This window comes from Salvelinus namaycush, chromosome 14, assembly GCF_016432855.1.
Source record: "Salvelinus namaycush isolate Seneca chromosome 14, SaNama_1.0, whole genome shotgun sequence".
Taxonomy (NCBI): domain Eukaryota; kingdom Metazoa; phylum Chordata; class Actinopteri; order Salmoniformes; family Salmonidae; genus Salvelinus; species Salvelinus namaycush.
In genome coordinates, this window is record NC_052320.1 from 27,733,246 (window position 1) to 27,758,610 (window position 25,365).

Below are 25,365 nucleotides of genomic sequence, written 5' to 3' on the forward strand. Positions count from 1 at the left end.
TTACATGCAGGTACCTCAAACCTGCTGCACTTACAATCACAAGACAAATGTTGCCTTTCAATAGTGACATGTACCTGAAAACTTTCTTACTGCTACGTTTACCCCGTCAATGAAATGTTTGCAGCTTCAAGACCATTACTGTCCACTCCAGATTTCGATTGGCTTTTGGGGGCCTCAGAACCCTACAAGTTCAAGATTCTAAATCTGGAGTCCTGTGAGCACCCGGGGGTGTGTCTTAAGTGACCAGTTTAAAGTGTGTCAAAACTCTCACTTGAGGTTTAGTCTTTCTGTAGGGGTGCACACGGATTGACCACTCCTTTGGGATTTATTTCTGTGGATATTTGGGGGAAAGCTCATTCGCAACCATGGTAAGACCAATCATTTGAACACATAATTACATGAATAAAAGCATGAATAACAGCATAATAAACAGCGAGTTTGTATAGGGTTACATTTACAACGTTACATTTGGATGGGCAATTAAGATGATTAATTAGCCTACTTTGGAAATATTTTTTGGGACCATCATTTTGACAATGTATTGTCTCTTGCAGTCATGTTTACTATTTCATAAAATGTAAGGTATAAAACGATTAAAACAGTAGTCATTTCCTTAGACCATGATTATCAGGATCTCATCTTGATTAATAAAAATCACTAACTTTAATTAATTAACCAAATAATATTGAGTATTTATAGCAGTATTTCTGGAGCATGACTTTAGGAAAGTTACGCATGTTCAGCAGGCGCAGGCTAGATAGGCTATGGGTTTATGGGTGCTTATTGAGTAGATACCGAGTATCAGACTGTCACACAACCTAAAAGGTCCGGGAGCAAGGCTGTCCGGGTGTGGATTGTGTTAAGGCGACAAATTCCGTCGTAATGTATATCCGTATGGCCATATACAGGAGGGTAATGTGTTGAGCCTTAAATAGCATGGCAAATTTGTCAGTATGCCTATAGGCTAAGGCTAACCCTTTTGTGGGGATAACTTTGTGAATGTCAATACGACAAAAATACACTCATCTGATAACATCACTGTTGCCCCCCCAAAAATTTGAGAAATTGTCACTCCTACTATGACCTGCCAAATGTGGCGCTGTTTTTCCTCTAGACTGATGCACAACAGGAGGCCCGCTCATTCTTGAGCGAGGAGATGCTTAACGGTGAGTAGGTCCATCGCAAAACCATGTTGCCGTTAATATAATAAGTTAAATGTGTCAGGTCTAATGAATACAAGAATTAGTGTCCCGATACGTATCATCATTCCAGAATTCAAGGCTGCCTTCGACATGTTCGACACCGACGGTGGCGGTGATATCAGTACCAAGGAGTTGGGTCAGGTCATGAGGATGTTGGGCCAGAACCCGACAAGAGAGGAGTTGGATGAAATCATTGAGGAGGTCGATGAGGATGGTGAGCAACGGCTGAATCTAAAATATACTATATATTAACCTACATTAATGTATGTAAGCTATATAGTTTAAATGGTACGTGTGAAGTTTGGCGTGTGATTAGGCTACTTTTGGGTAATTTATGCCCGTGTTATGCTCAGGTGACCTGAGCATGATACATACCTCTTCATATTGTTGTACTTACCTGTTATTTTCGAGCTTGATGCATAATCGATCGGAACATTCACCATAGGCAGCGGCACCATCGACTTCGAGGAGTTCTTGGTCATGATGGTGAGGCTCTTAAAGGAGGACCAGGCCGGAAAGTCTGAGGGAGAGTTGGCGGAATGTTTCCGTGTGTTCGACAAGTATGTCACCTGTTTTAGGGAGAAGGGGTTACGTTTTACAGTTTACCTTGTGTACAATTACAGTCAGCGTTCATATGTCGACAGGTTGTTAAACTCCCTCCAATGTGTGTTGCTTACGCAGGAATGCCGACGGCTACATCGACAGAGAAGAGTTCGCCATCATCATCCGCAGCACAGGCGAGCAAATCTCAGAGGAGGAGATTGATGAGCTGTTGAAAGATGGAGACAAGAACGCTGATGGCATGCTGGACTTTGATGGTATGACAAAGCCACGACGCCTTTGATAATAATAATGGTGATGCTGATTGGACAATTAGCCTACATATTGACCAGCATTTTCATTTTCATTTATTTATTTTATTTCACCTTTATTTTACCAGGTAGGCTAGTTGAGAACAAGTTCTCATTTAAGACTGCGACCTGGCCAAGATAAAGCAAAGCAGTTCGACACATACAACAACACAGAGTTACACATGGAATAAACAAAACATACAGTCAATAATACAGTAGGAAAAAAGTATATATACAGTGTGTGCAAATGAGGTAAGATAAGGGAGGTAAGGCAATAAAATAGGCCATAGTGGCGAGGTAATTACGATATAGCAATTAAACACGGGAGTGATAGATGTGCAGAAGATGAATGTGCAAGTAGAGATACTGGGGTGCAAAGGAGCAAAATAAATAAATAAATACAGTATGGGGATGAGGTAGTTGGACGGGCTATTTACAGATGGGCTATGTACAGATGCAATGATCTGTGAGCAGCTCTGACAGCTGGTGCTTGAAGTTAGATAATGAACATTCATAATGAATGTTAGGCCTGTTATTAACCATGAGTTACATCACTGTGATTTAAATTATCATTTTCATAATGGATTTGTCACTCTTTTTCAGAATTCCTCAAGATGATGGAAAATGTCCAGTAAAAGAGACTCAAGGACATTCCTCCTCCCTTTGACCCCCTGCTGACCTATTCTGATCCTCTTTTGACCCACTGCAATTCTCCCTCACTCTTCGCCCCTTACTGGTCCATTGCCTATGTTCGTCCACCTCGATTAAACTAAACCTCTTCAACAGACAGGCACCTGGTGGGGGTAACCAGGGCTTTTGAGCCCTTCTTGCGTGTGATTATGATGCCCCATTGATGCCAAGCTGCTGCTGTTCCCCCAAATCAGGAGGGAAAAGCCGGGATGTGAAATTCACTGCAACATCACAGAATGGGTCAGTGGATCACTTACCACCTCAACACCCTCAAGCTGGGAGTTCAGTCTAGATGTAGTCTAGATGGGCAGCTTGTGATAGCTGCTTAGACCAAGGCCAACTGTTGCCACTTCACTATAATAACAAACTATTGTTTGAACCGAGATAATAAATGAATAAACACATGCTCACTGGTAGTTGGTCTGACATAATTATGGTCTGTACGGTATTGTTTTGAGGAATATCAATAAAAAAATATTTTATATATATATTTTTTTCAATTTTTCTTTGACCCACACAGCCATAAGACATAACAGATTAGACAGCAGTAAAGCTAGATCAGGCATATTTATTTATGGCAAAACACAAATTAAAAAACTAATATTTTGAAATGATATGCCACCCGGAACCTCCTGCCAAGTTTAAATTCTTCATCATTATACAAACGGAACTTTAGGTAATCAAATTCATCCCTATGAAAATAGATTACTGATACAGTGGGTTATGGAACAAAGGACAAACATCAACATTTTCTCAATGTCATATTCATAATTTCCAGCACAATCCCAACATCAACACGTGAAAATGACCCGTTTCTATGGAAGATAAAGGAAGATACAGTAAGTTTCCAATGACATCATCAGCCAATTAGTAGGCAATGCCTACTCAAAATTGGTTAAAAGCACACCGATGATGTCATTGTAAACACACTGCCTTCAGAAAGTATTCACATCCCTTGACTTTTTCCACATGTTGTTGTGTTGCAACCTTGAATTTAAAATGGATTAAATGTAGATTTTTTTTGTCACTGCCTACACACAGTGCCTCATAATGTCAACGTGGAATTTTGTTTTTAGAAATGTTTACAAATGAATTAAAAACGAAAAGCTTGAGTCAATAAGTATTCAAACCCTTTGTTATGGCAAGCCTAAATAAGTTCAGGAGAAAAATGTGCTTAACAAGTCACATAAGTTGCATGGACTCACTCTGTGTGCAATAATAGTGTTTAACATTATTTTTGAATGACTACATTTCTGTACCTCACACACACAATTATCTGTTTAGTAGTACATTTCAAACACAAAGACCAGGGTGGTTTTCCAACGCCTCGCAAAGGACACCTACAGCTGAAGTCAGAAGTTTACATACACTTAGGTTGGAGTCATTAAAACTTGTTTTTCAACCACTCCACAAATTTCTTGTTAACAAACTAGTTTTGGCAAGTCGGTTAGGACATCTGCTTTGTGCATGACACAAGTAATTTTTCCAACAATTGTTTACAGACAGATTATTTCATTTATAAGTCAATGTATCACAATTCCAGTGGGTCAGAAGTCTACATACACTAAGCTGACTGTGCCTTTAAAAAGCTTGAAAATTCCAGAAAATGATGTCATGGCTTTAGAAGCTTCTGATAGGCTAATTGACATCATTTGAGTCAATTGGAGGTGTACCTGTGGATGTATTTCAAGGCCTACCTTCAAAGTCAGTGCCTCTTTGCTTGACATCATGGGAAAATCAAAAGAAATCAGCCAAGACCTCTGATTTTTTTTTGTAAACCTCCACAAGTCTGGTTCATCCTTGGGAGCAATTTCCAAATGCCGGAAGGTACCACGTTCATCTGCACAAACAATAGTACGCAAGTATAAACACCATGGGACCAAGCAGCTGTCATACCGCTCAGGAAGGAGGCACGTTCTGTCTTTTAGAGATGAACGTACTTTGGTGCGAAAAGTGCAAATCAAGCCCAGAACAGCAGCAAAGGACCTTGTGAAGATGCTGGAGGAAACAGGTACAAAATCATCTATATCCACAGTAAAATGAGTCCTATATCGACATAACCTGAAAGGCCGCTCAGCAAGGAAGAAGCCACTGCTCCAAAACCGCCGAAGAACACCATCCCAACCGTGAAGCACTGGGGTGGCAGCATCATGTTGTGGGGGTGCTTTGCTGCAGGAGGGCCTGGTGCACTTCACAAAATAGATGGCATCATGAGGAAATAAAATTATGTGGGTGTATTGAAGCAACATCTCAAGACATCAGTCAGGAAGTTAAAGCTTGGTTGCAAATGGGTCTTCCAAATGGACAATGACCCCAAGCATACTTCCAAAGTTGTGGCAAAATGGCTTAAGGACAACAAAGTCAAGGTATTGGAGTGGCCATCACAAAGCCCTGACCTCAACCCTATATAAAATTTGTGAGCTGAACTGAAAAAGCATGTGTGAGCAAGGAGGCCATCAAACCTGACTCAGTTACACCAGCTGTCAGGAGGAATGGCCAAAATTCACCCAACTTATTGTGGGAAGCTTGTGGAAGGCTACCCAAAACATTTGAGCCAAGTTAAACAATTTAAAGGCAATGCTACCAAATACTAATTGAGTGTATGTAAACTTCTGACCAACTGGGAATGTGATGAAATAAATAAAAGCAGAAATAAATCACTCTACTATTATTCTGACATTTCACATTCTTAAAATAAAGTGGTGATCCTAACTGACCTAAGACAGGGAATTCTTACTAGGATTAAATGTCAGGAATTGTGAAACTGAGTTTAAATGTCTTTGGCTGAAATGTATGTAAACTTCCGACTTCAACTGTATGTGGAATAAGTCAATGAGTATGAATATTTACTTTCCTCTTTTTTTAATACAAAACATAGAAACGCACCATTTTCACATATGTTGATGTTGGGTTGGTGGTGGAGATGAACATGACGTTAGAAAATGTAGAAATGTACCTTTAAGGCTTGCACACATCACACCTAATTTAAATCTAGCGTTCATCTGCCGATCGTCCAGCACGCTGTGTTTTAAGGACCACCCACTGTAATGTCTGACTGCCAACATTTCACATGTAAAGTCAGTGCACACTCGGTTCACAAATCAGGTTCAGATGTGCTAAGTACTCTCGGCTAGCAAACCTTTTAGGTGTCTGAGCCCTTAGTCCTGCGGAGATAATTAAAGTAACTTTCAGAGGGTTTTATTCCATGCACAATAAGGTCCATCTACAGAAGTTGTGCATTCATTTGCACAAATTAAACAAAACATTTTATTAAAGTTTTGAAGCTATATCCATTGTCTCAACGTGTAGCAATCAAATCAAATTGTATTGGTCACATACATTTGTTTAGTAGATGTTATTGCAAGTGTAGCGAAAGTGAAACATTTCATGAAAGAGAACCCATCCATGGATTAATACAGAAAGTCTATATTTGAACTCCCCTCTGGCCCATGTCCTGAAATCTCACAGTAAAGGATGGATGAAAGTGTCAAGGATTGGAAGTTACTTTATTCATAAATGTCCATTCCACCATTACGTCACTATCCTTACTGATAAACAGGACAACAATTCTCACCTAAGAGACATTTCCTCACAGGACCTAATGATTCATACTGCAATGTGATGTCCTTCTGTGGATACAGCACAGTATACCATAAATAAAACAACTTTCTAGGATTAGATGTGTGTATGTTAATGGGGCGGCAGGTAGCCTTGTGGATAGAGCATTGGGCCAGTAACCGAAAGGTTGCTAGATCGAATCCAAGCTGACAAGGTAAAAATCTGTCGTTCTGCCCCTGGTCCTAGGCCGTCAATGTAAATAAGAATTTGTTGTTGTTAAATAAAAATAGAAAGATGTCTATAGAAGGCATAAGCATTTCACATGAGCACAAACATATCTTTAGTCACAAGTGGGTGGTGAATGAACACTCTATGTTCACATCTGCAACAACAAAGTTTAAATCCTCAAAAACACATGTCCAATGATCAAAGCAGAATAAACAGCTTGGACAATGTGAAAGAGAAGTTTAAAAAAGGGAAAGAAGACATGTATTTGTGGTGAAGGCCAAATCCCTCTACCAAAGGCCCTAAGAGCCATAGTTCGCTTCATCAAAGGCCTTGCGGGCTCTCTTCAGCTCCTCGTTCATCGTCAAGAGGTCTTTCACTCTGGCAAACTTCCTTGGATCTTTCCGGATAAGGAAAACAATGTCCTCCACCTGGACACGGCCCTGGCGTCCGATGGACATGGCTTTGTGTGTCATCTCCGTGACGAACTCGATCACAAGGTCCTCCAGGATGTCCACTGACTCGGTGTAGGGATTCTGGTCATCTCCAAATCCATACATCATACACCGAAGTTCTTTAGAGAACAGCCTTTTCCTTTTGCCGTGGTTCCCATCGGCTCCACCCGCCCCGTCATCCAAATCCTCGTCAAAACCAACTTCGTCTTCCTCCTCCGCCATCCTCACAGACCCAACGGTGTACTAGAGCTAGCAATTGTAGCTTACGCTAGCTGGCTATGGGATTATCTAGCTAGTTACAAAGCCCAGTGTGTACAACGATATTTCGCAAACCGTGCAGGTTAGATGCAATTGGAGTCCTGGCCGTTTATTTTTTGTTGCGTTGTGGCGGCTTTTTCACTTTATAACAATGACAAACACAGAGGGTCACGACAACGACTACTCAACCAAATTGTCAATTTCTTCTTCGCTGTAGTTGCCGGAAGTAGCTACAGTAACTGGCTACGTTGTTTTGCTTGGAAAAACAAAAATACTGCCACCTAGCTGCAGTTCTGGAGTCGGGCGCACTTGATTCAGGTCAGCCATCGGGCCGGGTAGGCAGAGTGATCCATTGCATTGGACCAAGGTCTACATTCCACCAAGCACCGACGCGCGTCGGGCAAGCAAAATCAAGTGCATCGCTTGTCTGGCTGTGCTCAGTCCACGTAGAGCCTGCGGTTTGTACTGATGAATCGATGCCGTGGCCCGTGTGTAGAGTGGACTAACTGGCAACAACAAAGTAACGTTACTGTAATTTGGAAAGTAAAACAATGTTCAATTACTCTATACAGACATGTGTTTACATGCATCGCTTGATAGCTAAGCTAGCTAGCCAACGTTACGTTATTTAGACGCAGCTTTGTATAGCAGTTAACAGGACCGGTCACACTTTGCTTAGCTAACGTTAGTTAGCTAGTTTACCTGCTTTCGCCGCCGTTCGCCAGCAGGTGAGTTCAGCCAGACAATAGCTAGAGTTTTAAAATGTTTTCATACGATATGTGGTTCAGCTAGACATTGTAGCTAGCCAGCTAACAAGTTATCCACTGTCTTCCCCAGTGGCTTGCCCGTCCATATTTTATGTGCTTTGTTAGCCATGCCATATGGCTCAGGTTTATGTTTTCCAGTGCCTTCATCATCAGCAGCAATGCATCTATTTAGCTTGGCAACATAGGCTTATCTGAGATTATAGCTACAATGTTAATTATGAAAATAATCTGCATGTTCATGTACAGTATCGCCACAACACACTATGGCTGTGTCAGTGTTAACATACAGCTGGGAGTATGCTCATTACTCACTGATAAGACTCATCTTTCTCGCTCTTCCCTCTTCTCTCACTTCCCAGCTTTCAGCACATTGCTCCTGTTTGAAGACGGTGCCTCTGCAGTAGTTCCTGTGGGGAAGGGTGAAGCAGCACCATGGCTTGCCCTGTCCAGTTCCTATGCCGGGCTGTCCGCACTGTGGGCCTGGTCCTCGTTTACTATGTCTTCTCCATCGGCATCACCTTTTATAACAAGTGGCTGATGAAGGTCAGTCTGAGACTGGCTCACACTCCTCATGTGACATAACATTGTGTACTTGGTATGTTTGCTTTGCATGCAGTGCCATGTAGCTTAACTCACTGTTACTGTTCCCATCCCTTTCTCTCAGGGCTTCCACTACCCACTGTTCATGACTCTGGTCCACCTCACCATAATATTCTGTCTCTCTACCCTGACCCGCTCGGCCATGCAATGCTGGACAGGGAAGCCTCGGGTCATGTTGAACTGGACAGACTACCTCACAAAGGTTGCCCCAGTCGGTGAGTGCATATATTAGAGGAATGTATGCCAAACAGTTTGAGTTGTATGTGACACGATATAATCAACATGGACTTCAGTCTGCATAATAAAAGGCATAGTCCGTCTGTGTGATAAGATACCACTGTCTACTTTTCTCTCTACTAATCTTGGCTGGAACTACTTAAATACATCTTAAAGGGGCAATCTGCAGTTCAAACTATAACAGTGGTCACACCCGCCACCTATTTGGTAAATAGCTGAGGGATGGGGTTGGAGAAATGTATCCACTCTCAAATTCATAGACAGAGCTATGGATGGAAGGACTGACCATTCATGAGATCAAAATTATAGTTTTAACCATGTTTTCAGCCTATACAGTGTTTGTTTACATTTGAGTCATTTTGCAGATGCTCTTATCCAGAGGGACTTACAGTTAGTGCATTTATCTTAAGATAGCTAGGTGGGATAACCACATAGCACAGGCATAGAAAGTAAGTCAAGTAGTACAAGTGCTGGTTCAGTTATTTTTGTTTTAAAAAATTGTGTGGGGGGGTCGAGGTGAGGAGGAGGATTATTTAAGATACTGTTTGAAGAGGTAGGGTTTCAGATGTTTTCAGAAGATGGGCAGGGACTCTGCTGTCTTAGCTTCAGGGGGAAGCTGGTTCCACCATTGGGGTGCCAGGACAGAGAAGAGCTTGGACTGGGCTGAGCGGGAGTAATTGTAAACAAAAACTGTATAGGCTGAAAACCTGGTTTAAACTATAATTTTGATATCATGGATGGTCAGCTGCCACCCTGTAGGGGTGGGAGGGCCAAGAGACCTGAGGTGGAAGAACTGAGTGCTCGGGTTGGGGTGTAGGGTTTGAGCCTAGGTAGGGAGGGGCAGTTCCTCTTGCTGTTCCATAGGTAAAGCACCATGGCCTTGTAGTGGATACAAACAAAGGCGTAAAACAACCATATACTGTATTTGTGGTTTTGAGGGGTATACTACAAAGCAGGATCAATGAGTTAGCCATATAACTTGCCTAAATATAGATGCGCTGAAAATGTGCATGGTCTAATCGACTCAACAACCAAAAACACATATCTAAGTTTACATTTCATAATGAACCAGAAAATCAAGTTATTTCTGGTTGTTAATCAAAGTTGGCTGACTAACTAATTGATCCTGCTTTGTATACTGAAGAAACATGCAACAATTTCAAAGATTTTACTGAGTTACAGTTCATATAAGGAAATCAGTCAATTTAAATAAATTAACTAGGCCCTAATCTATGGATTTCACATGACTGGGCAGGGGCGCAGCCATGGGTGGGCCTTGGAGGACCAATCAGAATTAGTTTTCCCCCACAAAAGGGCATTATTACAGACAAAAATACTCCTCCGTTTCATCAGCTGTCCGGGTGGCTGGTTGCAGACGATCCCATAGGTGAAGAAGCCGGATGTGAAGGTCCTGGGCTGGTGTGGTGACACTTGGTCTGCGGTTGTGAGGCCGGTTGGACGTACTGCCAAATTCTCAAAAACGATGTTGGAGGCGGCTTATCGTAGAGAAAGTATGATTAAATTATCTGGCAAACAGCTCAGGTGGACATTACTGCAGTCAGCATGCCAATTGCATGCTCCCTCAAAACTTGAGACATCTGTGGCATTGTGTTGTGTGACAAAACTGCACATTTTAGAGTGGCCTTTTATTGTCCCCAGCACAAGGTGCACCTGTGTAATGATCATGCTGTTTAATCAGCTTCTTGATATGCCACACCTATCAGGTGGAAGAATTATCTTGGCAAAGGAGAAATGTTCACTAACAGGGATGTAAACATATTTGGGCTCAAAATTTGAGAGAAATAATATTTTCGTGCATATGGAACATTTCTGGGAATTTTTATTCCAGCTCATGAAACATGGGACCAACACTTTGCATGTTGCATTTATATTGTTGTACAGTATATTACACCCCTCTGATGGGGTACAACAGTTGAACTAATCTCATGAGGCATTCTTCACCTTCCTGTCAGTAAGAAAGAAACCCTTTGTTAGTAGGAATAAAACAGTGTGCCATGATATGATCAACAGTCCTAAAAAGCTGTCTCTTTCAGCCATTGCAACAGCGCTGGACATTGGACTCTCCAATTGGAGCTTCCTCTTCATCACCATCAGCTTGTAAGTGTGTGTGTGTGTGTTTGTGTTTACTACAGTGCCTTCAGAAAGTATTCACACCCCTTTACTTTTTCTGCATTTTGTTTCAGCTTGAATCTAAAATGGAATACATTTAGATTTTTGTGTCATTGGCCTACAGTACACACAATTCCCCATAATGTCAAAGTGGAATTATGTTTTTAGAAATGTTTAAAATTAATAAAAAATGTCTTGAGTCAATAAGTATTCCACCCCTTTGTTATGGCAAGCCTAAATAAGTTCAGGAGTAAAAATGTGCTTAACAAGTGACATAATAAATTGCATGGACTTACTCTGTGCAATAATAGGGTTTAACATAATTTTCTTAATGACTACCTCATCTCTGTACCCCACACACACACAATTATCTGTAAGGTCCCTCAGTCGAGTGGTGAATTTCAAACTCAGATTCAACCACAAAGACAAGGGAGGTTTTCCAATGCCTTGCAAAAAGGACACATATTAAGAGATTGGAAGACGCAACAAAAATAGACATTTAATATCCCTTTGAGCATGGTGAGTCAATCAACCCAGTCACTAAAAAGAAACAGACGTCCTTCCTAACTCAGTTGCCGGAGAGGAAGGAAACCCCTCAGGGATTTCACCATGAGGCCAGTAGTGAATTTAAAACAGTTAGAGTTGAACAACATTGTAGTTACTCCACAATACTAACCTAATTGACAGAGTGAAAAGAAGTAATGCAAAGAAATTAACTATATGTCCTGAATACAACGCGTTATGTTTGGGGCAAATCCAACACAACACATTACTGAGTACCTCTCTTCATATTTTCAAGCATGGTGGTGGCTACATCATGTTATGGGTTAGGGTTAGGATAAAAAGAAACGGTGTAGAGCTAACCACAGGCAAAATCCTGGAGGAAAACCTTGTTCAATCTGCTTTCCAAAAAACACTGGGAGACAAATTCACCTTTCAGCAAGACAATAACCTAAAAAACATGGCCAAATATACACTGAAGTTACTTACTAATATGACATTGATTGTTCCTGAGTGGCCTAGTTACAGTTTTGACTTATATCGACTTGAACATTTATGACAAGACTTGAAAATGGCTGTTTAGCAATGATCAACAACCAACTTGACAGAGCTTGAAGAATTCTAAAAATAAAATATGCAAATAATGTACAATCCAGGTGTGCAAAGCTCCTAGAGACATACCCAGAAAAACTCACAGCTGTATTCGCTGCCAAAGGTGGTTCTAACATGTATTGACTCAGGGTTATGAATACTTATGTAAATTAGAATTTTGCATCTCATTTTCAATACATTTTGAAAAATGTCTTAACATATTTTCTCTTTGTTATTGTGTGTAGATGGGTGAGCTGTTTTATTTATTTAATACATTTTTGAATTCGGGCTGTAACACAACAAAATGTAGAATAAATCAAGGGGTATGAATACTTCCTGAAGGCACTGTATGTATCTACCTAACTTTGATCATCAATGTTCTGAATGGCATTAGAATGTCTTTGTATGTTTCCTCCAGGTACACAATGACCAAGTCTTCTGCGGTGCTCTTCATCCTCTTCTTCTCATTGGTTTTTAAACTAGAGCATCCGGTAAGTCAATTTCACTTGAGATAGGCTAACTCTTGTTGTTTCTTCTTGGTCATTGTTTATCCAGTAGTATTTATGGGTGTTGCATGACAGACAATTGCATTTAAAATTCACTCTTTGTTCATACTACATGTTTGAAAGACAGTGTTCCTGTGTTCGCAGAGACCACATTCACAGTAAACGCTGCATATGTCAGTTCAATCGGAAATTACTTTTAAATGGTGCATTGTCAAAATCCGCGATCAAATCCTGACTTTTATAATAAAATGTTGCTGAACTTTGAAGAAAATAAGTACAATGTTCTGTATTTATGTTAAAAGTACAACAGGTATGAAATGAAAAATAAGTCTTCCTTCTTTTCACTCTGTCAATTAGATTAGTATTGTGGAGTAACTACAATGTTGTTGATCCATCCTCCGTTTTCTCCTATCACAGCCATTAAATGTAACTGTTTTAAAGTCACCATTGGCTTGGTTGAATCTGTTTGAAATTCATTGCTCGACTGGGGACCTTACAGATAATTGTTTGTGTGGGGTACAGAGATGAGGTAGTCATTCATGTTAAACACTAGTATTGCACACAGAGTGAGTCCATGCAATTTGTTAAGCACATAATTACTCCTGAACGTATTTAGGCTTGCCATAACAAAGGGATTCGATACTTATTGACTCAAGACATTTCAACCTTTCATTTTTCTTTAATTTGTAAAAATGTAGAAAAACATAAGTCCACTTTTACATTATGGAGTATTGTGTGTAGGCCAGTGACAAAACATTTAACTTTAATCCATTTTAAATCCAGGCTGTAATACAACAAAATGTGGAAAAAGTCAAGAGGTGTGAATAGTTTCTCAAGGCACTGTATATGGTCATATACAGGGTAAAGCATTGTCGTTTCCCTTATGGCTCAGCTCAGGTGCATACATACATCATAGAAATAGACATAATTTACACCACACACACACACACACGCTCAGACAGATCCGGCTCAAGAGGCCCAGCTCATGAGCTCCATCAGCAGCAATTTTTTATTTAGAATGGAAAATGAATGTGTTTATGCATCAAATGTTTGTGCATTGTATCACATCGGTTCATTCCTCGAATCCAACCCGAATCGTTTTCAACTAAAATGTAGACTATTGTTCCTGTATTGTATCGGAGCACATGTATCGAACGTTAGATACGTATCGAATCGCCTTGAAAGAGAAAGATGCATATCCCTTACATCTAGGTGTACCGTAGCCGCTCACATGGTTAGGCCATTCTCATTGAAGGCTTTCTTACCACACCCCCTCACAAATTACACTCTGTGTAATATCTGAATCATTCATTACTACAAAGGCAAGACTTGCCTAATTGAAGTCTCTGTGGTTGCAATCTTCCCACCAAGACACTGACTTTCCAATTTTCTAACGAGCTATAGGATTCAGTGAATGGATTCTCTTTTCATGCATAGGAGGAAGTTCCATTCCCTTCAGGTGTATCTAACTATGTGTATATGCACTTTGTGAAATGTGTTTGTATTATATTTATTTATTTATTTATGGTTGTGTACTCTGGTTCCATGCCCTTGATGTGTATGATGTGAGAAGATGAGGAAGTGCATAATGTATGCATGTGGACGAAAGGCTTCTGTTCTGACCCCCAAGTTACTCTGTTTTTACAGAACCCATACCTGATCGTGGTGGTCCTTCTGATAGCCAGCGGCCTGTTCATGTTCACCTTCAAGTCGACCCAGTTCAACCTGAAGGGCTTCATCATGGTACTGCTGGCATCGTTCATCGGCGGGATCCGGTGGACCCTCACACAGGTCCTGATGCAGAAAGCAGAGCTGGGTTAGTTAACACCTAGTCTCAGATATCCCAAACCGGGAAACAGTGGATGTCGGAACATGGTTAATGTGGGAGGCAAACCTTCTGCCTAGGGAGACTAGTTACCAAGCGTCATTGTGTTGTTGTTTGGACTTGTCCTTTTATTCCCTGATTAGGCATTCAGCCCAGTAACCCCACTCTTCCACATTCCACTCCCACAGGGCTCCAGAACCCAATAGACACCATGTACCATCTACAGCCGCTCATGTTCATGGGCCTCTTCCCGCTCTTCCTCTTCAACGAAGGTAAGACTTTTACTATGCTTCTCTCTAACCTGTTTGTGATAGTCCATGCCTGTCAGTCTGGGCATGACATAAGTGCCTCTATCTGTGTGTCAGTACTTATCCATTTCTCTCCATCTGATTCTGTCTGCAGGGCTGAGCCTAAGTACCTCAGAGAAGCTGTTCCGTGTGAATGAGCTCTCTCACCTGCTCTACACTCTGGTCATGCTGAGTATAGGCGGATCACTGGCCTTTGGCCTGGGCTTCTCCGAGTTCCTGCTTGTCTCAAAGACCTCCAGTCTCACTTTATCCATAGCAGGGATCTTTAAGGTAAGGAGGATAACACAGTATATCACAAGTTACCCTCTCTGTATCCCTTCAGCTCCCTCACTTGAATTGCTTCCTTTTGCACCATCTCTCCCGCTGTCTCAAGCACTCCTTGTTTCATCCCCCCTACACTCTTTATTCAAAGTGTGTTTTTCATCTCCCCCTAACGTACCCTCCCTGTCCTCACTAGGAGGCGTGTACTCTGCTGCTGGCAGCAGGCCTGATGGGGGACAGGATGAGTGGACTCAACTTGATGGGTTTCGCTGTCTGTGTTTCTGGCATCTCCCTGCATGTGGGGCTGAAGACATACTATTCCAAAAGTAAGTGTTCATACCATTACTATATGTGGTATCCTACACTGTAAAATGAAAGCAAATTGTTGTCAATCTATCCCTGGTGTAGTCTGTATATTAGATATGTCTTAATTGCTTGTTAATCAAGCCAGCGCTACTGAAGGTACCGAGGCTAATGGAAAGGTATTTCAACAAGCTGTCCGTCATATCCAGTAATTGGGTGTCCTTTTTCTAATGTACTCCAGGTAAAATTAACTCGTTGAGACAGCTGCCCGTTAAAAACAGCCAAGATCTGGAAGTACCCCTATTATGTCATATGGAAGACGAGGGGGAGGAGACAGCTGCTGATGATGATAAAGAGCAGGAGATTCTACTCTGAATCAAACAAGATGGCTGACTGACTGTCTTGTTCCAGAGAGGCAAAGAGAAGGGATCACTGCCTCTACCTCCCTTTCCAACCAAAGTGCATGAGTTGAGGAGCAAACTGAGGTTGAGAGGAGATTCTGGAACACTTGGAGGACAAATGGAATTAAATAAAAAAGTGTATTTATTGCAAAAAGTATAGCCAACGTGTTTTGGCTTTTGGCCTTCTTCAGAGAGGCCACAGAGGAACAGAAAGGAAGGCTTCCAACCCTCTACAGCCAACATTCTCTTCAGCATTTGTCCAAAATCGCTGAGCATTACCGACAGTAACACGGACGGACAACCTAAACTTTATCAAATGCATTTACTGTTGCCTTTTCAGGGCCTTCAGTGATGTGAAAGAGAAGTGTTTACCTTATAATGTGAAATGACCAAACCATATGTGCCATTATAATGATAAATGTTTCTAGAAATGGAGGACCACTTGCCTAAACATCAGACTGTTACCATGGTTACTCCATGATTGTCAGTCTGACCAAAGTCGCCCTAAAAAAATAAACAATATTCTCTATAAGCCAAAATGTTGAATAAAATTATATTTACACATACTTTACTGCTTGTACGTGCTGTTGGTCCTTCTGGCGGTAGGTGGAGATAGGGTATCCACAGCAAAGTGTTGTTTACCTGACTTTGCGGTGCCCGTAGGTTCTGTCACTTGTATTTTCAATCTCTTGACTCATTGCACGTGCTGCACAATATGTAAACAATAGCTGTTTGCAGTTCGGTCTGTGGTTCGGCTCGGCCATATTGGGCAAGTGTTAGTCACGTGCGAATTGCATAAGTATTGAAAATAAAAACAGGAAATACAAACTGATATACAGACCAGTGTACTAAAGGCCGTGTTGATAATACTTCCCTGTGGATATTTTGTATTAAATTACATCCCACATAGGGACAAAATTGGCAGGTGAAGTAAGTTCAACGTTCGGAAATGCTAACCCTCCATGTTAGAGACGAGTGTGTAAATATTTCATTTTAGTAATTTAGCAGACACTCTTATCCATAGCAACTTACAGTTGTCATACCTTTTCATACTGGTCCCCTGTGGGAATTGAACCCTCAACCCTGTTGTTGCAAGTGCCATGCTCTACCAACTGAGCTACACATGACTCCACATTGTCAAATGCTAATTAAATTAGATTATTTGAGTTAAAGCGATTTCTAAACAATTTGGTTGTCATTTGTTAATATTGAATTGGGTAAGCACAGCTTTTGTTGCTGCTACTATGTACTGTATGTTCTTAAATTAAATAAAACATTTGCACAATTATTCAGAACTGTATGCATAATTTCTTCACCGAGGTCTTTCAAATAGCTGTACTCTGTTTGTTATGTGGTCCTCACCTGCTGGCCGACCATATAATCTGATTTAACATGATGTGCACTGCCAGGCCTTCAGCTGCCTCTATTAGATTTTCTCATTTGGAATCTCATTTCATGAGGAGAGAGCTCTCTCTCATCAATCTGATTGAGTTGACTTAACTTATAAAACCTGTGGTCATGTGAGCACAATTCACTGGGTAGACAGAGATGGGCCCTGTCACTGAGTTTGGAAATGTGGTAACACTGACAACAGGGACGGACTGGGATCAGAAATCGGCCCATGCATTTCTATAACGGCCCATTATTTTCCTTGAGGCTCCCATACCGGCCCAATTTTTTCTCGAGGCTCCCATTATTAGCCAAATAATTTTCATTCTGTGCAAAACCCCCAATTTAGACAGAGCCACAGAGCAAAAGATGGACCAGCTCATCTGGCATTTGTCCGAACTGCCTTATGACCTGCCCTCAGTCTCTGACTGACATGGATATGTGGTAAAACTGTCATCTCTATTGGGTTTATAACCAGAGTAGACCATGAATGATAATGTTTACCTAATGTTTACAACGTTTTATCTTTACATTCACTTTTGCATTTGCCATTTACTGTTTTCATTGGGTGTTGGGTCCAGTAAATGTTTTTGTGTAAGAACTCTTATTCAGTCATATTCAGAAAACAACACTTTTTTACATTACTTTCTCGCCTTTCATATACTGTATTAACCTGCCAGTTGCCACATTTTTCCCGAGGTCGCATGCACCCCAGCTTCAGCACGTATACTAAATTCAAAGGAAACAATTAATTAAATAATGTCGATATTCTATTAAATATTATTCTTATGTGCTAAATGAGGAGAGGATCTGACTAGGCATGTTATGTCAAACATGAAAGTAAGGGCTGATCTCTTGGTAAGTTATACTTCTCTGAAACAGTGCACCACGCCCATGTTAGGGTGTAGGAGGGCTGCCTGCAGTGTAGAGCTATCATATTTCATTCCCAACTGTAGAAGATAGCACTTGATGGGGGAGCAAAGCAGTGCTAGCGGAAGTTCTGCCTGTTGACATCCTCACCTTTGGAATGCAAAAGTCTCAACTCGCGCTGAAGGAATAACCTGGACGTAACTTGCGACCCCAGGTAGGCTGATTGGCTCTGTAACATGTTACATTGTTGCAACTTCATTGTTACATTGTAGGCCTACATCTAGTTTATATTAGCCTACATGATATAGTAGGTGAGTCACAGAACATGCTTCGCAGTCGCGCCTGGTTTGCTCTCTCACTCGCATACGGCAGGTAGACAGACTGAAACAAAGATGTAGCCCAGCCCCAACATCGCTTATCGGTTCTATTTTGAGAGGAGCGTGAAACTCGGGATGTATTTCAATGGCGGGGGTGGAGCAACATTGTATGGCCGGGATGAATCGCCTTGTAGTTTCTCCCGCCCTAGGTTTATAGGAAGCGACCCCATCCACCTGCGAGGTCTACTGAAATAGGCAAGTATGTATGGAATTAATTAACAAAGAAATCACCTGGGCAAATAATTATATTGGGGTTGTGGTTAACATGCCTGCTGCAGAACCAGAGAGATCCGGGTTCGAGTCCCGGTCGTGCTACCTAACCCCAGTTTGCAACACTGCTGTCAGAAGTGGGGGCATGATGCTGTCAGAGGTGCCGGTAGATATGTGAAAGGGCATTAAACAAAGTTGCAGCAGCACGGAGACGTGCTTCCCAAAGCATGTTTGACTTGGAACCAGAGTGCTGTATATGGGGCTCAGGGCCTGACAATAGTCACCAAAAGCTGTTTTGTGAGAGGCCAAGCAGCAAGCACTGGCAGTACAACACCTTATTTCTAGTATAGACCATTATTTTCCTCTTTCTGGTATGCACAGGAGAACCGTTTTCATTACATAACAGTAGGCCTACTTTGTTCTGTCCAGTGTCTGACAGACAAGAAGTATGGAAGAAATACGACAGAACCGTCGATTGATTTGCCCTCTACCCCGGTGTGACGAAACATAAAGTTTTACAACAATCAGGCAAGCAGCTACATGTCAAGGCCCTCTGGCTGGAAAGGATGAGTATACTGGACACATATATAGGAAAATAGTTGTCATATGTAAGCTAGGCCTTTGTCTTCTGCAGAAGAGGGTAAAATAATATTACTGAATATTTTGAAATTTAAAAATGGTTGTTGAACACAGTTTTTCGTGTGGACTGGTGCCCATTGCATGCCTAAACATGCACCCAACAGTTTCCTGATACACACACAGCTGTCCTCTCAGTTTAGTGTCTCTTCATGTTATCAGCCTCACATCACTGCATGCTTTGATGCTGGTGACCCAGCTCTGATGCCCCTCCCTGTCTCCTACCTCAGTCAGACACCTGCAGTATAATGGGTCTTAGAGTGGTGTCTGTCTGTGTAATTAGACCATTCAAATTAGAGGGCTGTCCTAATGGCGGGCAGACAGTATTTAAGCATCTGTACTGGCCTCGGTGTCAGTGGGACTCAGCATTTTCAATGTTCCCATGGGAAAAGCGAGGGACACTTGGGGCAGTGATGGTCCTGGTATTAAGGATGATGGTAATTGGCCAGCCAAATGACTGCGGTCACCATAATAACCGTTCGAATAGCAGTTTACATTTTTTTTTATATATATATATATATATATATATATATATATGCAGAACCAGTCAAAAGTTTGGACACATCTACTCATTCAAGGGTTTTGTAGACATTTATTTATTTATTTTATTTAACTAGGCAAGTCAATAAATTCTTATTTACAATGACGGCCTACCAAAAGGTTTCCTGCGGGGACGGGGGCTGGAATGAAAAAAAATGTGTGTGTGCATGCATGTACAGTTGAAGTCGGAAGTTTACATACACCTTAGCCAAATACATTTAAACTCAGTTTTTCACAATTCCTGACATTTAATCCCAGTAAAAGTTCCATGTCTTAGGTCAGTCAGGATCACCAATTTATTTTAAGAATGTGAAATGTCAGAATAATAGTTTAGAGAATGATTTATTTCAGCTTTTATTTCTTTCATCACATTCCCAGTGGGTCAAAAGTTTACATACACTCAATTAGCATTTGGTAGCGTTGCCTTTAAATTGTTGATCTTGGGTCAAACGTTTCGGGTAGCCTTCCACAAGCTTCCCATAATCAGTTGGGTGACTTTTGGCCCATTCCTCCTGACAGAACTGGTGTAACTGAGTCAGGTGTGTAGGCCTCCTTGTTCGCACACGCTTTTTCAGTTCTGCCCACAAATTTTCTATAGGATTGACGTCAGGGCTTTGTGATGGCCACTCCAATACCTTGACTTTGTTGTCCTTTAGCCATTTTGCCACAACTTTGGAAGTATGCTTGGGGTCATTGTCCATTTGGAGGAAGCCATTTGCGACCAATCTTTAACTTCCTGACTGATGTCTTGAGGTGTTGCTTCAATATATCCACATAATTTTCCTCCCTCATGATGCCATCTATTTTGTGAAGTGCACCAGTCCCTCCTGCAGCAAAGCATCCCCACAACATGATGCTGTCACCCCCGTGCTTCACGGTTGGGATGGTGTTCTTCGGCTTGCAAGCATCCCCCTTTTTCCTCCAAACATAACGATGGTCATTATGGCCAAACAGTTATATTGTTGTTTCATCAAACCAGAGGACATTTCTCCAAAAAGTAGATGTCCTAACCGACTTGTCAAAACTATAGTTTGTTAACAAGAAATTTGTGGAGTGGTTGAAAAACTAGTTTTAATGACTCCAACCTAAGTGTATGTAAATTTACGACTTCAACTGTATCTCATCAGCCACCTGGTGGAAGGAACTTTGTAGATCTGAGGCTCTTTCCCCTGTTGCCTCCATCATCCTCCAAATCGCACCAACATCAGCGCAACTGGTCCTTGTTTGGGAACACGCACACCAAAGCACGCAACAGGCTGGCCAATACAAGGGTTGAAAAATTGGTGGCCATCCGGGCAAATTTGAGGCTTTTTGAGCCTGAAAACGAGGTTGGGAAGTAGTGAAGATGAGGCCTCAGTCTGATGTTCAAGTGGTGGACATTGAGGAGGTCCAGGGAGAAGACATGGAAGCCTGAGAGGAAAACAACCAAAACTTTAGTTTCTAGACTATCATTTTACAGATAAATGTTTTTGAGAGATGGATCGTTGGGATCATTCAATATTCCCTTTTGTTGTTCAGTGAAATCATCCAATGTGAAGTGTCAACTCATTTAATTAAAGTTCAATTTGTAACATTTTTTTTATTTTTATTTCTATTGGAAGGATTTAATCATTTGCAATTATGTTTACTTATGATTACATAGAAACCTTTTATCTCCATATGATATGGTAAATATATCCAATGCAAAAAAAACATTTTAAATGGTATTAATATTAATTCGCATATATTTTCTGTTAATTTTCACATATTCCCATTAATTCCCACGGAAAGTTTCCACCTCTGAATATTCCCCAAAATGTGCAACCCTTATAGTGAAGACATCAAAACTATGAACACATATGGAATTATGTGTAACTAAAAAAAGTTACACATAAAAGATTAATCGGCTGATTTAAAAAATAAAAATAAAAAAATAAAAAACTTTTTTTTTTTTACTTTTAAAAATATGTTTTAAATCTTTTTTTTAAATTATTATTATACTTATATATTTATTTAAAAACATTAAAAAAATATATATATATATTATTTTTGTAAGTTAAATTATTATTTTTAAATATATTTGTAATAATGACAATTACAACAATACTGAATGAACAATGAACACTTATTTTAACTTAGTATAATACATAAATAAAATACATTTTTAGTCTCAAATAAATAATGAAACATGCTCAATTTGGTTTAAATAATTCAAAAACACAGTTTTGGAGAAGAAAGGAAAAGTGCAGTATGTGCCATGCAAAAAAAAAAAAAAGCTAACGTTTAAGTACCTTGCTCAGAACATGAGAACATATGAAAACTGGTGGTTCAATATTCCTAGTTAAGAAGTTTTAGGTTGTAGTTATTATAGGACTATTTCTCTCTATACCATTTGTATTTCATATACCTTTGACTATTCGATGTTCTTATAGGCACTATAGTATTGCCAGCCTAATCTCGGGAGTTGATAGGCTTGAAGTCATAAACAGCGCAATGCTTCAAGCATTGCGTAGAGCTGTTGGCATACGCAGGAAAGTGCTGTTTGAATGAATGCTTACGAGCCTGCTGCTGCCTACCACCGCTCAGTTAGACTGCTCTATCAAATATCAAATCATAGACTTAATATAATAAACACACAAATACGAGCCTTAGGTCATTAATATGGTCAAATCTGGAAACTATAATTTCAAAAACAAAACGTTTATTCTTTCAGTGAAATACGGAACTGTTCCTTATTGTATCGAACGGGTGACAACCCTAAGTCTAAATATTGCTGTTACATTGCACAACCTTCAATGTTATGTCATAATTATGTAAAATTCTGGCAAATTAATTACAGTGTTTTTAAAGAAAAAATGGTCTTCACACAGTTCGCAACGAGCCAGGCGGCCCAAACTGCTGCAAATACCCTGGCGCGAATGCACTTTTGTTAAATCATCACCTGTTTGGCGAAGTAGGCTGTGATTCGATGATAAATGAACAGGCACCATATTAATTATATGCAACGCAGGACAAGCTAGTTAAACTAGTAATATCATCAACCATATGTAGTTAACTAGTAATTATGTTAAGAATTATTGTTTTTAATAAGATACGTTTAATGCTAGCTAGCAACTTACCGTGGCTCCTTGCTGCACTTGCTTAACAGGTGGTCAGCTTGCCACGCAGTCTCCTCGTGGATTGCAATGTAATCGGCCATAATCGGCATCCAAAAATGCAGATTACCGATTTTTTTTTATTTTATTTTTTTTTATTTTTTTTTAATGAACTTGAAATCGGCCCTAATTAATCGGCCATGACGATTAATCGGTCGACCTCTTGTTGGGTTATTGTCCTGTTGAAAAACAAATGATAGTCCCACTAAGCGCAAACCAGATGGGATGGCGTATCGCTGCAGAATGCTGTGGTAGCCATGCTGGTTAAGTGTGCCTTGAATTCTAAATAAATCACTGACAGTGTCACCAGCAAAGCACCATCACACCTCCTCCTCCATGCTTCACGGTGGGAACCACACATGCGGAGATGATCCGTTCTTCTACTCTGCGTTTTAGAAAGACACGGCGGTTGGAACCAAAAATCTCCAATTTGGACTCCAGACCAAAGGACAGATCTGCCCTACCAAGCAAAAAGGCAGTAACTGCTCATTTGGTCAAATGTGTTAATGTAATTTTTCTACATTAAAGACATGCTTAATCATGTATACAAGTATCCTGCCTCTATTGTGGGGGTCATATTAGCAGTGACTGCATAAAGTTACTGTGAGACCAAGGTAAATAATAGCAATTTTTCTCAGTTCCACGCTACGAGCAGTTACTGCCTTTTTGCTTGGTAGGGCCATTGCTAGTTTTTCTTGACCAAATCAAATGTCTTCTTCTTATTGGTGTCGTTTAGTAGTGTTTTTTTTGCAGCATTTCAACCATGGCCTGATTCACACAGTCTCCTCTGAACAGTTGATGTTGATGTGTCTGTTATTTGAACTCTGTGAAGTATTTAATTTATTTGGGCTGTCTCTTCTGAGGCTGGTAACTCTAATGAAATTATTGTCTGCAGCAGAGGTAACTATGGGTCTTCCTTTCCTGTGGCGGTCCTCATGAGCCAGTTTCATCATAGCGCTTGGTTTTTGCGACTGCACAAGGAAACTTTCAATGTTCTTGAACATTTCCAGATTGACTTATCTTCATGTCTTAAAGTAATGATGGACTGTCATTTCTATTTGCTTATTTGAGAAGTTCTTGCCATAATATGGACTTAGCACTATTTGGTAAAATACCATCTCTGTATACCACCCATACCCTGTCACAACACAACTGATTGGCTCAAACGCATTAAGTAGGAAAGAAATGACACAAATGAACTTTTAACAAGGCACACCTGTTATTGAAATGCATTCCAGGTGACTACCTCAAGAAGCTGGTTGAGAGAAGGCCGAGAGTGTGCAAAGCTATCATCAATGAAAGGGTGGCTATTTTGAAGAATCTCAAATATAAAATATGTATTTCATTTGTTTAACATTTGGTTACTACATGATGTGTTATTTCATAGTTTTGATGTCTTCACTATTATTCTACAATGTAGAAAATAGTCAAAATAAACAAAAACCCAGCAATGAGTAGGTGTCAAGTTTTGACTGGTACTGTATATACTGAACAAAAATATAAATGCAACAGGTGTCAATTTCAAAGATGAAATTTGACTGAGTTACAGTTCATATAAGGAACTCAGTCAATTTAAACAGATTAATTAGATCCTAATCTATGGATTTGACATGACTGGGAATACAGATATGCATCTGTTGGTCACAGATACCTTCAAAAAAAGGTAGGGGCGTTGATCAGAACCAGTCAGTATCTGGTGTGACCACTATTTGCTTCATGCAGTGAAACACATCTCCTTTGCATAGAGTTCATCAGACTGTTGATCGAGGCCTGTGGAATGTTGTCCCACTCCTCTTTAATGGCTGTGCGAAGTTTCTAGATATTGGCGGGAACTGGAACACGCTGTTGTAAACATCAATTCCTACTTTATTGACTCTGTCAGGGTACTGACACAGAACCCCTCCACTGGTTTCTTGGGCTCAGTGCTAGTAAATGATGCTCAACCTGTCTTCATCATAAGGGAGGTTTCTGAGTCAAAGGTGGAAAAGGTGATTAGCTCACTAAAGAACTCTAAAGCCAAAGATGTGTTTGGGATGGACTCTACCTTTCTTAAAAACTACAAAGAGTCACTCATTGGCCCCATTACTAAGGTCACCAACACATCTATTGGTCTCGGGCTGTTTCCAAGGGTATGGAAGTCGGCCATAATAACGGCCATCTTTAAATCAGGCGACCCTGCTGACGTGAGTAACTACAGGCCCATTAGTATACTACCTGTGGTGTCAAAGGTTGTTGAAAAGTGTGTAGCAGAACAACTGATTGCCCACCTCAACAACAGCCCCTTCACATTACATTCCATGCAGTTTGGCTTCAGAGCGAAACACTCCACAGAAACGGCCAACTGCTTTCTTCTGGAAAATGTGAAGTCCAAGATGGACAAAGGGGGCGTTGTTGGGGCTGTGTTTCTGGACCTAAGGAAGGCTTTTGATACTGTTAACCATGAGATTCTCATCACAAAATTGTCCAAGTTCAACTTTTCCCCCGATGCCTTGAGATGGATGAAATCATACCTTGAAGGCAGAACTCAGTGTGTCAGAGTG

General features: G+C 40.6%; 4 protein-coding genes across 4 annotated transcripts in view; 3 read left to right on the plus strand and 1 right to left on the minus strand.

The window, feature by feature from the left end:
* Nucleotides 1–272: 272 nt before the first annotated feature.
* LOC120059351 (troponin C, skeletal muscle-like) lies at nt 273–3,220 on the plus strand. The gene is made up of 6 exons (XM_039008344.1): nt 273–368; nt 1,115–1,166; nt 1,273–1,416; nt 1,648–1,762; nt 1,884–2,020; nt 2,657–3,220. Exons 1-6 carry the CDS (start codon nt 366–368, stop codon nt 2,686–2,688), a joined length of 483 nt encoding a protein of 160 aa, XP_038864272.1. The 5' UTR covers nt 273–365; the 3' UTR covers nt 2,689–3,220.
* Nucleotides 3,221–6,230: 3,010 nt separating this feature from the next.
* taf13 (TATA-box binding protein associated factor 13) lies at nt 6,231–7,451 on the minus strand. Its single transcript, XM_039008345.1, has one exon. It carries the CDS (start codon nt 7,201–7,203, stop codon nt 6,829–6,831), a length of 375 nt encoding a protein of 124 aa, XP_038864273.1. The 5' UTR covers nt 7,204–7,451; the 3' UTR covers nt 6,231–6,828.
* A 133-nt stretch (nt 7,452–7,584) lies between these two features.
* slc35c2 (solute carrier family 35 member C2) lies at nt 7,585–16,951 on the plus strand. The gene is made up of 10 exons (XM_039008343.1): nt 7,585–7,967; nt 8,366–8,549; nt 8,671–8,821; nt 10,898–10,961; nt 12,484–12,556; nt 14,219–14,387; nt 14,585–14,668; nt 14,799–14,974; nt 15,162–15,291; nt 15,510–16,951. Exons 2-10 carry the CDS (start codon nt 8,439–8,441, stop codon nt 15,641–15,643), a joined length of 1,092 nt encoding a protein of 363 aa, XP_038864271.1. The 5' UTR covers nt 7,585–7,967; nt 8,366–8,438; the 3' UTR covers nt 15,644–16,951.
* Nucleotides 16,952–18,025: 1,074 nt separating this feature from the next.
* LOC120059348 (collagen alpha-1(XX) chain) overlaps nt 18,026–25,365 on the plus strand; it is a 35,444-nt gene continuing 28,104 nt past the window's right edge. The window contains exon 1 of the mRNA XM_039008342.1: nt 18,026–18,142. The gene's annotated coding sequence lies outside the window, so the exon portion shown is untranslated. The remainder of the gene's footprint in view (nt 18,143–25,365) is intronic.